The sequence below is a fragment of the Pristiophorus japonicus genome, chromosome 16 (assembly GCF_044704955.1).
Source record: "Pristiophorus japonicus isolate sPriJap1 chromosome 16, sPriJap1.hap1, whole genome shotgun sequence".
Lineage (NCBI taxonomy): Eukaryota > Metazoa > Chordata > Chondrichthyes > Pristiophoridae > Pristiophorus > Pristiophorus japonicus.
Genome location: NC_091992.1, coordinates 73,972,612 through 73,988,287, shown reverse-complemented (window position 1 = coordinate 73,988,287; position 15,676 = coordinate 73,972,612). Strand labels below are relative to the sequence as shown.

Below are 15,676 nucleotides of genomic sequence, written 5' to 3'. Positions count from 1 at the left end.
TTGACCAAAAGCTTGATCAAAGAGGTAGGTTTTAAGGAACGTCTTGAAGGAGGAAAGTGAGGTAGAGAGGCGGAGAGGTTTAGGCAGGGAGTTCCAGAGCTTGGGACCTAGGCCACCGATGGTGGAGCGATTACAATCAGGGATGCTCAAAGGGCAGAATTAGAGGAGTGCAGACATGTCGGGGGGTTGTGGGGCTGGAGGAGATTAGAGAGATAGGGAGGGGCGAAGCCATGAAAGGATTTGAAAATAAAGATGAAAATTTTGAAATTGAGATTTTGAATTCAAGAGAGGATGAGAAGGAAAAACAAAGTGAAGGAAGAGGCAACTTGCCCTTGTGTAATACTTTGTTTTATTTAGACTGGGTGGAGAGGTTGCTGGTTGTACAGCTCCTGCTGATACACCATTGGAGGGAGGGTCACAGACACTCACTCAACACTGAACATAGCTTTATTATACAACAGATAAAGTTACATCTGTAGAGTGCGCAGGCTGGAGTAGGGGGCAGTTACAGCTCATTGATGGGCTTGTGGGGCCAGAAGGGATACTTCTGCATGTCCAGTTTGGTTTCAGGGAAAGCATCGTTCAGATCCTCGATGGTCATCTGGTCAAAGGGAACCATGCTTCTGAATTTCGCCAGCTGGAACACAGCAAGTGGGCAGAACAAATGAGAAAGTATCATGTTACAGTACACCGATAGCCAGAGGGTACTGGTCTGCCCTCCGGAAATCCCCCGCCCGTAAAACTCCCTTATACACCCCGCCAAATACACCCCCCTTGTGCTTACTCGTCCAGGACTCTGAGCCGGGATGGGGCAGGAGGATGGCGATGGGGCTGGGGGATGTGTGGGAGCAGCGACAGGGCGGGATCAGGATAGGCTTTGGCTGTGATGGTTACACACTAGTCCAAGCTAACCTGGTTAAGTTCCCCCAGGGGTCTGTGGTAAAGCCAACAAGTATTTGTGACCTTCGGACAGGAAGGGCTGGGTTGGCAGGTCTCAAAACAGTCGAATTTTGCCTTAGCGACACAGGCCAAGGTCGGGGAGGCAAAAACAGCCGGGGTTCAGGCTGTGTGGCTCAGTGACCCCTGCTGGGAGATACACAGGCTACAGGTGTGGTGCCAGAGGACTAGAGGACTCTTAATGTGGTACCTTTGTTTAAGAAGGGAGAAAGGGATAGACTGAGTAATTACACGCCAGTCAGCCTAACCTCAGTGGTGGGAAAGTTATTGGAAAAAATCCTGAAGGACAGGAGATATCTTCACTTAGAAAGACACAGATTAATCAAGGACAGTCAGCATGGATTTGTTAAGGGAAGGTTGTGTCTGACTAACGACTGAATTTTTCAAGGAGGTAACCAGGAGGGTCGATGAGGGAAAAGGGTATAATGCACTGTATATGGATATACAAATCCCCTGGGAGGACAGACGCACCAACATTAGCATCCTCGACCAGGCCAACATCCCCAGCATTGAAGCACTGACCACACTTGATCAGCTCCGCTGCGCAGGCTACATTGTCCGCATGCCAGACACGAGACTCCCACAGCAAGCGCTCTACGCGGAACTCCTTCACGGCAAACGAGCCAAAGGTGGGCAGAGGAAACATTAAAAGTACACCCTCAAAGCCTCCCTGATAAAATGCAACATCCCCACTGACACCAGGGAGACCCTGGCCAAATACCGCCCTAAGTGGAGGAAGTGCATCCGAGAGGGCGCTGAACACCTCAAGTCTCATCACCGAGAGCGTGCAAAAACCAAGTGCAGGCAGCGGCAAACCTGTCCCACCCACCCTTTCCTTCAACGACTATCTGTCCCACCTGTGACAGGGACTGTGGTTCTCGTATTGGACTGTTCAGCCACCTAAGGACTCATGTTTAGAGTGGAAGCAAGTCTTCCTCGATTCCGAGGGACTGCCTATGATTATGATGATGATGGATTTTAGCAAAGCTTTTGATAAGGTCCCACATGGCAGACTGGTCACGAAAGTAAAAGCCCATGGGATCCAGGGCAAAGTGGAAGTTGGATCCAAAATTGGCTCAGAGGCAGGAAGCAACGGGTGATGGTTGATGGGTGGTTTTGTGACTGGAAGGTTGTTTCCGGTGGGATTCCGCAGGGCTCAGTACTAGGTCACTTGCTTTTAGTGATATACATCAATGATTTAGATTTGAATATAGTGGGTATGATTAAGAAGTTTGCAGATGGTACTAAAATAGGCTGTGTGGTTGATAAGAAGAAAGCTGTAGACTGCAGGAAGATATCACTCAACTGGTCAGGTGGGCAGAACAATGGCAAATGGAATTTAATCCAGAGAGGTGTGAGGTAATGCATTTTGGGAGGGCTAACAAGGAAAGGGAATACACATTAAATGGTAGGATACTGAGATGTGTAGAGAAACAAAGGGACTTTGGAGTGCATGTCCATAGATCCCTGAAAGTAGCAGGCCAGATAGACAAGGTGGTTAAGAAGGCATACGGAATACTTACCTTTATTAGCCGAGGAATAGAATACAACAGCAGTGAGGTTATGCTTGAACTGTATAAAACACTAGGCAGAGAAACCCAAGGCAAAGAACAAAAAGGGCCATTGTACAGCAAAATTCTAAAAGGACAAAGGGTGTTAAAAAAACAAGCCTGAAAGCTTTATGTCTTAATGCAAGGAGTATCCGCAATAAGGTGGATGAATAGATGTTAAAAATATGATGTGATTGGGATTACGGAGACGTGGCTCCAGGATGATCAGGGCTGGGAACTCAACATCCAGGGGTATTCAACATTCAGGAAGGATAGAATAAAAGGAAAAGGAGGTGAGGTAGCATTGCTGGTTAAGGAGGAGATTAAGGCAATAGTTAGGTTGGACATTAGCTTGGATGATGTGGAATCTATATGGGTAGAGCTGCAGAACACTAAAGGGCAAAAAATATTAGTGGGAGTTGTGTACAGACCTCCAAACAGTAGTAGTGATGTTGGGGAGGGCATCAAACAGGAAATTAGGGGTGCATGCAATAAAGGTGCAGCAGTTATAATGGGTGACTTTAATATGTACATAGATTGGGCTAACCAAACTGGAAGCAATACGGTGGAGGAGGATTTCCTGGAGTGCATAAGGGATGGTTTTTTAGACCAATATGTCGAGGAACCAACTAGGGGGGAGGCCATCTTAGACTGGGTGTTGTGTAATGAGAGAGGATTAATTAGCAATCTCGTTGTGCGAGGCCCCTTGGGGAAGAGTGACCATAATATGGTGGAATTCTGCATTAGGATGGAGAATGAAACAGTTAATTCAGAGACCATGGTCCAGAACTTAAAGGCGGCTAACTTTGAAGGTATGAGGCGTGAATTGGCTAGGATAGATTGGCGAATGATACTTAAGGGGTTGACTGTGGATAGGCAATGGCAGACATTTAGAGACCGCATGGATGAACTACAACAATTGTACATTCCTGTCTGGCGTAAAAATTAAAAAGGGAAGGTGGCTCAACCGTGGCTATCAAGGGAAATCAGGGATAGTATTAAAGCCAAGGAAGTGGCATACAAATTGGCCAGAAATAGCAGCGAACCCAGGGACTGGGAGAAATTTAGAACTCAGCAGAGGAGGACAAAGGATTTGATTAGGGCAGGGAAAATGGAGTACGAGAAGAAGCTTGCAGGGAACATAAAGACGGATTGCAAAAGCTTCTATAGATATGTAAAGAGAAAAAGGTTAGTAAAGACAAACGTAGGTCCCCTGCAGTCAGAATCAGGGGAAGTCATAACGGGGAACAAAGAAATGGCGGACCAATTAAACAAGTACTTTGGTTCGGTATTCACTAAGGAGGACACAAACAACCTTCCGGATATAAAAGGGGTCGGAGGGTCTAGTAAGGAGGAGGAACTGAGGGAAATCCTTATTAGTCGGGAAATTGTGTTGGGGAAATTGATGGGATTGAAGGCCGATAAATCCCCAGGGCCTGATGGACTGCATCCCAGAGTACTTAAGGAGGTGGCCTTGGAAATAATGGATGCATTGACAGTCATTTTCCAACATTCCATTGGCTCTGGATCAGTTCCTATGGAGTGGAGGGTAGCCAATGTAACCCCACTTTTTAAAAAAGGAGGGAGAGAGATAACAGGGAATTATAGACCGGTCAGCCTGACATCAGTAGTGGGTAAAATGATGGAATCAATTATTAAGGATGTCATAGCAGCGCATTTGGAAAGAGGTGACATGAGAGGTCCAAGTCAGCATGGATTTGTGAAAGAGAAATCATGCTTGACAAATCTTCTGGAATTTTTTGAGGATGTTTCCAGTAGAGTGGACAAGGGAGAACCAGTTGATGTGGTATATTTGGACTTTCAGAAGGCATTCGATAAGGTCCCACACAAGAGATTAATGTGCAAAGTTAAAGCATATGGGATTGGGGGTAGTGTGCTGACATGGATTGAGAACTGGTTGGCAGTCAGGAAGCAAAGAGTAGGAGTAAATGGGTACTTTTCAGAATGGCAGGCAGTGACTAGTGGGGTACCGCAAGGTTCTGTGCTGGGGCCCCAGCTGTTTACACTGTACATTAATGATTTAGACGAGAGGATTAAATGTAGTATCTCCAAATTTGCGGATGACACTAAGTTGGGTGGCAGTGTGAGCTGCGAGGAGGATGCTATGAGGCTGCAGAGTGACTTGGGATAGGTTAGGTGAGTGGGCAAATGCATGGCAGATGAAGTATAATGTGGATAAATATCAGGTTATCCACTTTGGTGGTAAAAACAGAGAGACAGATTATTATCTGAATGGTGACAGATTAGGAAAAGGGGAGGTGCAAAGAGACCTGGGTGTCATGGTACATCAGTCATTGAAGGTTGGCATGCAGGTACAGCAGGCGGTTAAGAAAGCAAATGGCATGTTGGCCTTCATAGCGAGGGGATTTGAGTACAGGGGCAGGGAGGTGTTGCTACAGTTGTACAGGGCATTGGTGAGGCCACACCTGGAGTATTGTGTACAGTTTTGGTCTCCTAACCTGAGGAAGGACATTCTTGCTATTGAGGGAGTGCAGCGAAGGTTCACCAGACTGATTCCCGGGATGGCGGGACTGACCTATCAAGAAAGACTGGATCAACTGGGCTTGTATTCACTGGAGTTCAGAAGAATGAGGGGACCTCATAGAAACGTTTAAAATTCTGACGGGGTTAGACAGGTTAGATGCAGGAAGAATGTTCCCAATGTTGGGGAAGTCCAGAACCAGGGGACACAGTCTAAGGATAAGGGGTAAGCCATTTAGGACCGAGATGAGGAGGAACTTCTTCACCCAGAGAGTGGTGAACCTGTGGAATTCTCTACCACAGAAAGTTGTTGAGGCCAATTCACTAAATATATTCAAAAAGGAGTTAGATGAAGTCCTTACTACTAGGGGGATCAAGGGGTATGGCGAGAAAGCAGGAATGGGGTACTGAAGTTGCATGTTCAGCCATGAACTCATTGAATGGCGGTGCAGGCTAGAAGGGCTGAATGGCCTACATTTCTATGTAGTTAGGCCACAGCTGGAGTATTGCGTGTAGTTCTGGTCACCACATTACAGGAAGGTTGTGATTGCACTAGAGAGGGTACAGAGGAGATTTACGAGGATGTTGCCCAGAGTGGAGAATCTAAGATACGAGGACAGATTAGGTAGACTGGATTTGTTTTCATTGGAACAGGGGAGAGACCTCATTGAGATGTATAAAATTATGAGGGGCCTAGATAGAGTGGATATAAAGGGCCTATTTCCCTTAGCAGCGGGGTCAACAACCAGGGGGCATAAATTTAAAGTAATTGGTAGAAGGTTTAAAGGGGATTTGAGGGGAAATTTCTTCATGCAGAGGCTCGTGGGGGTCTGGAACTCACGGCCTGAAAGGGTGGTAGAGGCAGAAACCCTTACCACATTTATAAAGTACTTGGATGTGCACCTTAAGTGCCGTAACCTACAGGGCTACGGACCTAGAGCTGGAAAGTGAGATTAGGCTGGATAACTCTTCGTCAGCCAGTGTGGATACAATGGGCTGAAATGGCCTCCTTCAGTGCTGTAAATCTCTGATTGTAGCTGTTGGGCGAGGTCATGATCAGATGCAGCAGTAAGACACCTGCTGGCAATCACGCAGCACTGGCCGTAATGTGTCAGAACCCGTGCCCCAGCGAGAGAGCCCCCTGCCCCAGCACCCATGGCTCTGTACCCGATTGAGAGTCAGTGCCCATGGAACCTGGACCCCAGAGAGGGACAGCACCCATGGAGTCTGTACCCCGGGGAGGGACAGCATCCATGGAGCCTGTACCCCGGGGAGGGAGAGCATCCATGGAGTCTGTACCCCGGGGAGGGACAGCATCCATGGAGCCTGTACCCCGGGGAGGGAGAGTATCCATGGAGTCTGTCCCCGGGGAGGGACAGCATCCATGGAGTCTGTACCCCGGGGAGGGACAGCATCCATGGAGTCTGTACCCCGGGGAGGGACAGCACCTGTGGAATCTGCCCAGGGACACAGCCCCTCAGGGGGGGGCGGGGGAAATGCAGCTAGTTTTTTGGCCATGGGAGCTGGTGTACACAGTTGCATTACCTCCTTCTCATATTTGGAAATCCGCTCCTTAGAAGCCAGGCTGTAGGACTGAGCACTCTTGTCCTGTTGAATAAACAGAAACCGTTAATTGAATGTAGACCCAGCGTGTTGCGAGAGTCCGTCTGACTGTATGACTCGAATATAATAAAAATGGCTCATTACTCACAGCCTCTTGCTCCTGGGCATTAATCTTCGCCACCTGTGTGTCAATGGGTTCTGGAACCTTCAGAGCACCGTACTGTTGGGGGTGGGGTGAGAAAGAGGGAGGAGAGAGAAAATGTAAAGTGAAAATATCAGGGTCACAGACACGCCCACAACGCCCGCCCCCCCCACTATCAAACAGACGTAATTAATTACTGAATTAGATATCCCGAATGTGCTGGGGGAAGATCCTGTATCCCACCTTCCTGCCCCACTTCCCGGCTGTACTGAAATTCTCAATGCAGTGAGATTCAGTGGACCTGCATTTAAACTACACAAAGGTAAGAAGATTGCATAGAATTCCACAGACGCTGGAGCTCAGAAACAAGGCCACTTGGCCCAGCTGGTCCATGCCTCCATTTATGCTCCACACGAGCCTCAACACCCCTCTTCTTCTAACCCCATCAACATATCCTTTTATTCTCTCGTGTGTTTATCCATCTTCCCCACAAATGCATCTGGGATAGAGCGGTTGGAAAGTGCTGCGGCTGGTGTGGTGGGTGCTGTCTCTCCCAAAGCCTTGGAGAGAGCTGGACCAATTCTTGCCTGGGCAGCGATCGCATCGTATAGAAGGTGAGTGGATTAACAGTTAACGTACACATGGTCAGTGTGATCTCCTGGACTGGTTCTGATCGCCCGAGGGGGTCGGAGAGGACTTTTCCGGGTATTTTTCACTCCATTTTGGCCCTGGGTTCCTTTTTCAGGCTTTTTGCCTCTGCCAGGAGATTACAGGCCGCTGGGTTGGGGGTGGGTGGGTGGGTGCAATGAAACGTCTAGTCAAGATGCTTTCGGTACAAGTTTTGGCAGTCTTGATTGACCAGCTGGTCTTTTCCTGCCTGTCACTGAAAGTTAACATTCAGGTACAGCAAGCAATTAAGAAAGCAAACGGAGTGTTGGCCTTTATTACAAGAGGATTTGAGTATAAGAATAAAGACGTCTTATTGCAATGATACAGGGCCCTGGTGAGACCGCACCTGGAGTACTGTGCACAGTTTTGGTCTCCTTACCCAAGGAAGGATATACTTGCCATTGAGGGAGTGTAACAAAGGTTCACCAGACTGATTCCTGGGATGGGGGGATTGTCCTATGAGGAGAGATTGAGTAGACGAGGCCTACATTCTCTACAGTTTAGAAGAATGAGAGGGGATCTCATTGAAACATACAAAATTCTTACAGGGCCTGACAGGGTAGATGCAGGGTGGATGTTTCCCCCGGGCTGGGGAGTCTAGAACCAGGGGTCACAGTCTCAGAATAAGGGGTTGGCCATTTAGGACTGAGATGAGGAGAACTTCTTCACTCAGAATCTTTGGAATTCTCTGCCACAGAGGGCTGTGGAGGCTGAGTCATTGTGTATATTGAAGACAGGGATTGATAGATTTTTGGATATAATGGGAATCAAGGGATATGGGGACAATGCAGGAAAGTGGAGCTGAGGTAGAAGATCAGCCATGATCTCATTGAATGGCGGAGCAGGCTCGAGGAGCCGAATGGCCGACTCCTGCTCCTAATTCTTATGTTCTTGTGTCATTGTTGTATCTACGGAAGATGTTATTGGGCTACAGTTGGCTCTCTGCAGCAAATGCTTCGGGGACACGGAAGGTCCCAGTGAATCAAAGCTCTCTGGTGGCGCAGTGGGTAAACGCACCGAGTTATTCATGCCCCAAGGCCCCAGTTTCAATTGCCAGCCTGTGCAGAGTTAGCTGGTCTCACCAGTTGATGTGCTGAGATCATTCTTGGCTCCGCAGGCTAGGCAGGAGAAAACCCAGCGCGGGCTCCCCTCCCCAATCACCACCCAGTGACTCCTGCTGGCAAACAAGCACTTGGGGCCGTCAGCACAGAATCGGATTGGCCTGGGCCGTGACGCTCACTGTGGTCAAATAGCCAGCCAACGGGGTGTAGGCTCAGGCGCAAGTGTCTGGCAGCCACAGAACTGAACCTCGGTGCAAATGGACTCCTCCACCAAAGGCACAAATCGCTTGCTGCAGCTTTGTAATCGCTGGGAGATGGAAGAATCCATCTGAAGGGGCAATTCATCACCCCCCCCATGCAGTTGCAATTAGGATTCTTTTCCTTCCCACAGAAATGGAAATACAGGACTCACCACAACAAGTACTGGAGCATACAATGTCCCAGCACAGAAACAGGCCATTGGGCTGCTAGTTTTCTCCACGAGCCACCCCGTCTAATCCCAATCTCCTCACTTCCCATAATATCCCACTCAGTCTAATCCCACTCTCCTGCTCGCTCTCCATTCCCCTTAATATCCCACCCAGTCTAATCCCACTCTCCTGCTCGCTCCCCATAATATCCCACCCAGTCTAATCCCAATCTCCTCACCTCCATAATATCCCACCCAGTCGAATCCCACTCTCCTGCTCGCTCCCCATACCATGTAATATTCCTCTTTTGCAAGCAACGAATTCCCTTTTAAAAGCACTCTCGAGATGTTGCGGTTTATACAGGACACACAGGGAGCAATTCTGTGGGCTTCCCCTACCCCCCCAAACACAACACTGTTCCTTCACCTTCTTTTCAAATTCGTCCACCATACCAGCCTTGGCAATCACTTTGCGGTAATGGTTCCAGTCAATGGTCGGAGGTTTCTCAGCGAGCGTTGTCAACCTGTGGGGAAACAGCAGCAGTCAGTAGACTGCGAGCAGAGACCCCACACACATATCTCTCGTATCGCAACTTTACAGGGGCATGCCCACCAGGAGGCAATTTATTGTATTTTGCATGAATTTTTTGCTCAAGGGTAGGGATCATCAACCTGAAATGTTAACTCTGTTTCTCTCCACACAGATGCTGCCTGACCTAATGCGTCTTTCCAGTATTTTCAGTACACTCTCCATTTTAGGCACAGTGTTAGCATTTAGCTCAGATACAGCACAGGTTCGAAAAACAGATCTCTCTGCATTGTATCAAACACTGCTATACCTGCCCTGGGAGTGTTTGATGGGACAGTGTAGAGGGAGCCTTACTCTGTATCTAACCCATGCTGTACCTGCCCCGGGAGTGTTCGATGGGACAGTGTAGAGGGAGCTTTACTCTGTATCTAACCCGTGCTGTACCTGCCCTGGGAATGTGTGATGGGACAGTGTAGAGGGAGCTTTACTCTGCATCTAACCTGAGCTGTACTTGCCCTGGGAGTGTTTGATGGGACAGTGCAGAGGGAGCTTTACTCTGTATCTAACCCGTGCTGTACCTGCCCTGGGGGTGTTTGATGGGACCGTGTAGAGGGAGCTTTACTCTGTATCTAACCCGTGCTGTACCTGCCCTGGGTGCCTGAAATGGAAAATATTCAATCCTCAACATTGACGTCCCTCAGGCCAATGAGCACAAAAAATATTTTGGGGGAAAAAAAGACAAGAGAAATCGTGTTGACAGCTGTGGGAGTGAGGGGATTGGTCTGCTGTGGATTTACACGAGACCACATTCCTGTACCAGGAGCGAGCTTGTTAGTCACCGAGATGCGGGACACTGACCTGCTGGACAGAGCGTCGCTTCTGGTTTTCAGAGCGTTGAACATGGGCCTCTGGTTGGGTGGGACCCGCTCACCAAACGTCAACCAGTCGACGGCTTTCATGGCAGCTCTACGAGTCGACATCTTCGCAATCTGGGAAAAGAGAGTGTCGGAGAAACTGAGCCCGGGGAAATCAGAGCAGCGGGTCGTCGTGCTGAGGATCCCCCACAGTGGCCCATCCACACACAAGCGCTGCGGTGCTAACACAGTATGACGCACAGCTGCCTTTCCAGGCGTCAGTGTTTGCAGCTTTGACTCTGTTCATTTTCTCTGCCTCTCCCACGTGCTGGTCTGTGAAATTGCTCGTCTCTCTGACTGGCACACCAGAGCCGGCAATACTGGGGAACTGTTGATCAGACCAGTAACAGGAACGCTTCAATACACAGTTAGCTTCAACATTTTCAGTCACTCTCCAATCACAGCCCAGCCCTCTAGTACCCTAACTGCAAAAGGAGAAATTTACAGGGCTACGGGGAAGGAGCAGGGTATGGAACATCAGCATAGTGGTGATGTGTGGACTAGTAACCCAGAGGCCTGCACTAATGATCCAGAGACAGGAGTTCAAATCCCACCATGGCAGCTGGGGAATTTAAATTCAGTTAATTCATCATCATCATAGGCCGTCCCTCGAACGAGGATGACTTGCTTCCAGATGAGTTCACAGATGTTTCAATGAAGGACCCGATGTTCCAATCTTGAGGAGGTGGAAGATGCCTGTACGTGGATTTTTTTAACGTGTGGTGACCGTTGCACACCAGCCACCACACGGGCTTGACAGAGCGAGGTCTTGGTCCAGTGGCAAGTGTTAACCAGGACGACTGGAGACCTGCTCTGCTGCACAGACCTAGTGCACACACATATCGCAGTGTGTGCTGGCCCGTGCTGCTCCTGGGCCCTCGGCTCTTCTGGGCCCCATACTCACATTTATTTAAATCAGTTAATTAAATAACTATGGAATTACAAAGCTAGACTCAGTAATGGTGATACGACAGGATTGTTGTAAAGACCCATGTGGTTCACTCATGTCCTTTAGGGAAAGATATCTTCCGTCCTTACCCAGTCTGGCCTATATGTGACTCCAGACACACAGCAATATGGGTTGACGCTTAACTGCCCTCTGAAATGGCCCAGTGAGCCACACAGTTGTAACAAACTGCTACAAAAAACAATAGGAATAAAATCGGATGGACCACCCGGCATCCACCTCGGACTAGTAAAGCAACAGCCTGACATATTCACAAAGTCATACCTTTCAGCCAACGTCCCAGACTCTTTAATCAATGGTATACAGTCGGGAAGTAGTGGCCCTAGGAGTCCTCAACATTGACTCCGGACCTCATGAAGTCTCATGGCTTCAGGTCAAGCGTGGGCAAGGAAACCTCCTGCTGTTTACCACCTACCGCCCTCCCTCAGCTGATGAATCAGTACTCCTCCATGTTGAACACTACTTGGAAGAAGCACTGAGGGTAGCAAGGGAACAGAATGTACTCTGGGTGGGGGACTTCAATATCCATCACCAAGAGTGGTTCAGTACCACCACTACTGGCCGAGTCCTGAAGGACATAGCTGCCAGACTGGGCCTGCGGCAGGTGGTGAGAGAACCAACACGAGGGGAAAACCTACTTGACCTCGTCCTCACCAATCTATCTGTCGCAGATGCATCTGGCCATGACAGCATTGGCAGCAGTGACCACCGCACAGTCTTTGTGGAGACTAGGTCCCGTCTTCACACTGAGGATACCCTCCATTGTGTTGTGTGTCACTACCGCCGTGCTAAATGGGATAGATTCAGAACAGATCCAGCAGCTCAAAACTGGGCATCCATGAGGCACAGTGGATCTTCAGCAGCAGCAGAATTGTATTCCACCACAATCTGTAACCTCATGGCCCGGTATATCCCTCTCTATCATCAAGCCCGGGGACCAACCCTGTTCAATGAGGAGTGTAGAAGAGCATGCCAGGAGCAGCACCAGGCGTACCTAAAAATGAGGTGCCTGGGGAAGCTGCAACACAAGACTACATGCATGCTAAACAGCAGAAGCAGCATGCCACACCTGGAATACTGTGTGCAGGTTTGGTTTCCATATCTACGAAAGGATACACTTGCTTTGGAGGCTGTACAGAGAAGGTTCACTCGGTTGATTCCGGGAATTAAGGGGTTGACTTATGAGGAAAGGTTGAGGAGGTTGGGCCTCTACTCATTGGAATTCAGAAGAATGAGAGGTGATCTTATCAAAACATATAAGATTATGAGGGGGCTGGACAAGGTGGACGCAGAGAGGATGTTTGCACTAGTGGGGGAGACTAGAACTAGAGGGCACGATCTTAGAATAAGGGGCCGCCCATTTAAAACTGAGATGAGGAGAAATTTCTTCTGAGGGTTGTAGATCTGTGGAATTCGCTGCCTCAGAGAGCTGTGGAACCTGGGACATTGAATAAATTTGACAGAAATAGACAGTTTCTTAAATAATAAGGGGATAATGAGTTAAGGGGTTATGAGGAGCAGGCAGGGAAGTGGAGCTGAGTCCATGATCAGATCAGCCATGATCTTTTTGAATGGTGGAGCAGACTCGAGGGGCCGTATGGCCTACTCCTGTTCCTATTTCTTATGTTCTTATGCTATAAACAGAGCTAGGCGATCCCACAATCAACGGATCAGATCAAAACTCTACATCTTGCCACATCCAGTGGTGAATGGTGGTGGACAAATAAACAACTAATGGAAGGAGGCTGCTCCATGTACATCCCCATTCTCAAAGATGGCGGAGTCCAGCACGTGACTGCAAAAGACAAGGCTGAAGCGTTTGCAACCATCTTCAGCCAGAAATGTTGAGTGGATAATCCATATCGGCCTCCTCCCGAGGTCCCAACCAACACAGAAGCCAGTCTTCAGCCAATTCGATTCACTCCATGTGAAATCAAGAATCGGCTGAGCGCACAGGATACAGCAAAGGCTATGGGCCCCGCCAATATCCCGGCTGTCATGTTGAAGACTTGCTTTCCAAAACTAGCCGCGCCTCTAGCCAAGCTGTTCCAGTACAGCTACAACACTGGCATCTACCCAACAATGTGGAAAATTGCCCAGGTATGTCCTGTTCACAAAAAGCAGGACAAATCCAATCCGGCCAATTACCAACCCATCAGTCTACTCTCAATCATCAGCAAAGTGATGGAAGATGTCGATGACAGTGTTATTAAGCAACACTTACGTACCAATAATCTGCTCATTAGCACCGAATCCCCCGCCATCAACATCCTGAGGTTCACCATTGACCGGAAACTTAAATTGTGGTCAGAGGCTGGGTATTTTGCAGTGAGTATCTCACCTCCTGACTCCCCAAAGTCTCCCCACCACCTACAAGGCACAAGTCAGGAGTGTGATGAAATACTCTTCACTTGCCTGAATGAGTGTCGCTCCAATAACACTCAAGAAGCTTGACACCATCCAGGACAAAGCAATCTGCTTGATCGGCATCCCATCCACCACCTTCAACATTCACTCCCTCCACCACCGGCGCACTGTGGCTGCAGTGTACACAATCTACAAGGTGCACTGCAGCAACTCTACAACGCTTCTTCCGAAAGCACCTCCCAAACCCACGACCTCTACTGAGAAGGACAAGGGCAGCAGGTACATGGGAACACCATCACCTCCAGGTTGCCCTCCTGACTTGGAAATATATCGCCGTTCCTTCAACGTCGCTGGGTCAAAATCCTGGAACTCTCTCCCTAACAGCAGTGTGTGAGCACCTTCACTGCAAGGACTACAGCGGTTCAACGTGGCTCACCACCACCACCTTCTCCAGGGCAATAGGGACAGGCAATCGCTGGCCTTGCCAGCAATGCCCACATCCTATAACTGAATAAAGGGGAGTGCGGCTAATTGGATAGCTCTTCAAAAGAGGTGGCACAGGTTTGATGGGCTGAATGGCCTCCTTCTGTGTGGTGTGATTCTATGAACTGTTCAATCACAGCCCATCCCTTTAGTCGCTTGACTGTTTCTACACCCCTGCCCTGCAGATTATTGCAAATATTTTTCGCTGTTTGTATAAGGGGATTCTCCCCAATATGGCTTTAAATTTAATCTCATATATTTAAATCCTTTGTAGAAAATCCTAGGCTTCCTTTATCCCATCTACAATTTTAAGTGAACATAAAAGATAGCACTAGCACACTCGCCCCCTCCCGCTCAATTCCGGTGTGAGCTGTGACTCAGTGGACAGCACACTCACCTCTGAGTCAGAAGATTGTGGGTTCAAGTCCCACTCCAGAGATTGAGGCAGTACCTCGTAACGAGGATGACTTGCTTCCACACCAAAAAAGGATGAGTTTGCAGGTGTTTCAGAGAAGGATCTAATATTCCGGATCCCGAACTACATCCTGAAGGGTGGAAGATGCCCGTACATGGATTTTTTTAATGTGGGGTGGCCGTTGCACACCAGCCACCACACGGGCTTGACAGAGCTAGGTGTTGGTCCAGTGGCAAGGGTTAACCAGGATGACTGCAGACCTGTTCTGCTGCACGGAACTAGTGCACACACATATCGCAGTGTGGGCTGGCCCGTGCTGTCCCTGGGCCCTGAACTCACGCTTCCCCTGGGCCCCTGTCACGTCGCTCTACAATCTCTCGCCACTCCTGCTGTGTCTGCCCACGCTCCAATCAACGACCTGGACCTTGTTGATGTCCCTCTTCGCTGCCGTCGCCCTCCTGCACCAGCTCGCGCTGTACCCTGGAGTGGTACACCTCCAAGCTGCTCATAGCCGCCGCTCACCGTTCCTTTTATGGCCCCGACCTGCCGCTGGTGAGGGAATGCTGCACTGTTGGAGGTGCCGTCTTTCGGATAAACCGAGGCCCTGTCTGCCCTCTCAGGTGGACGTAAAAGATCCCACGGCACTATTTTGAAGAAAAGCAAGGGAGTGATCCCTGGTATCCTGGGGCTAATATTTATCCCTCAATCAACATAACAAAAAAACAGATTATCTGGTCATTATCACATTGCTGTGTGTGGGAGCTTGCTGTGCACAAATTGGTTGCCGCGTTTCCCACATTACAACAGTGACTGCACTGCAAAGGTACTTCATTGGCTGTAAAGCGCTTTGAGACGTCCGGTGGTCGTGAAAGGCGCTATATAAATACAAGTCTTTCTTTTTATTTCTCTCTCTCACTCCTTCCTCCCTTCCTCCCTTCCTCCCTTCCTCCCTCCCTTCCTCCCTTCCTCCCTTCCTCCCTCCACTCCAGCCCTCCATCCCTCCATACCGCTGCCCCCGCTGTGGCGGGCCTCTCCCTCCCCGCGGTCCGGTTGACCCCCGGCCAGCCACACTCACCTGTCTCAGCGACTCCTGAGTCCTCCAAGGGCGGCAAGATGGTGGTGCGGAACCGGAAATACATCACAATAAC

The 15,676-nt window shown here is 49.2% G+C and overlaps 1 protein-coding gene across 2 annotated transcripts; it reads right to left on the bottom strand.

The window, feature by feature from the left end:
- Positions 1 to 429: 429 nt before the first annotated feature.
- atp5pd (ATP synthase peripheral stalk subunit d) lies at positions 430 to 15,660 on the bottom strand. 2 transcript variants are annotated; one of them, XM_070857433.1, is made up of 6 exons: positions 15,604 to 15,660; positions 10,241 to 10,371; positions 9,281 to 9,377; positions 6,721 to 6,792; positions 6,555 to 6,617; positions 430 to 637 (listed from the first exon to the last, which is right to left on the bottom strand). In XM_070857433.1, the coding sequence occupies exons 2-6, from the start codon at positions 10,360 to 10,362 to the stop codon at positions 506 to 508; spliced, it is 486 nt and encodes a 161-aa protein (XP_070713534.1). In that variant the 5' UTR covers positions 10,363 to 10,371; positions 15,604 to 15,660; the 3' UTR covers positions 430 to 505. The 2 variants fall into 2 exon arrangements, with proteins under 2 accessions (XP_070713534.1, XP_070713535.1); XM_070857434.1 differs by lacking the exon at positions 15,604 to 15,660 and adding an exon at positions 15,536 to 15,557.
- Between the last annotated feature and the right edge of the window lie 16 nt (positions 15,661 to 15,676).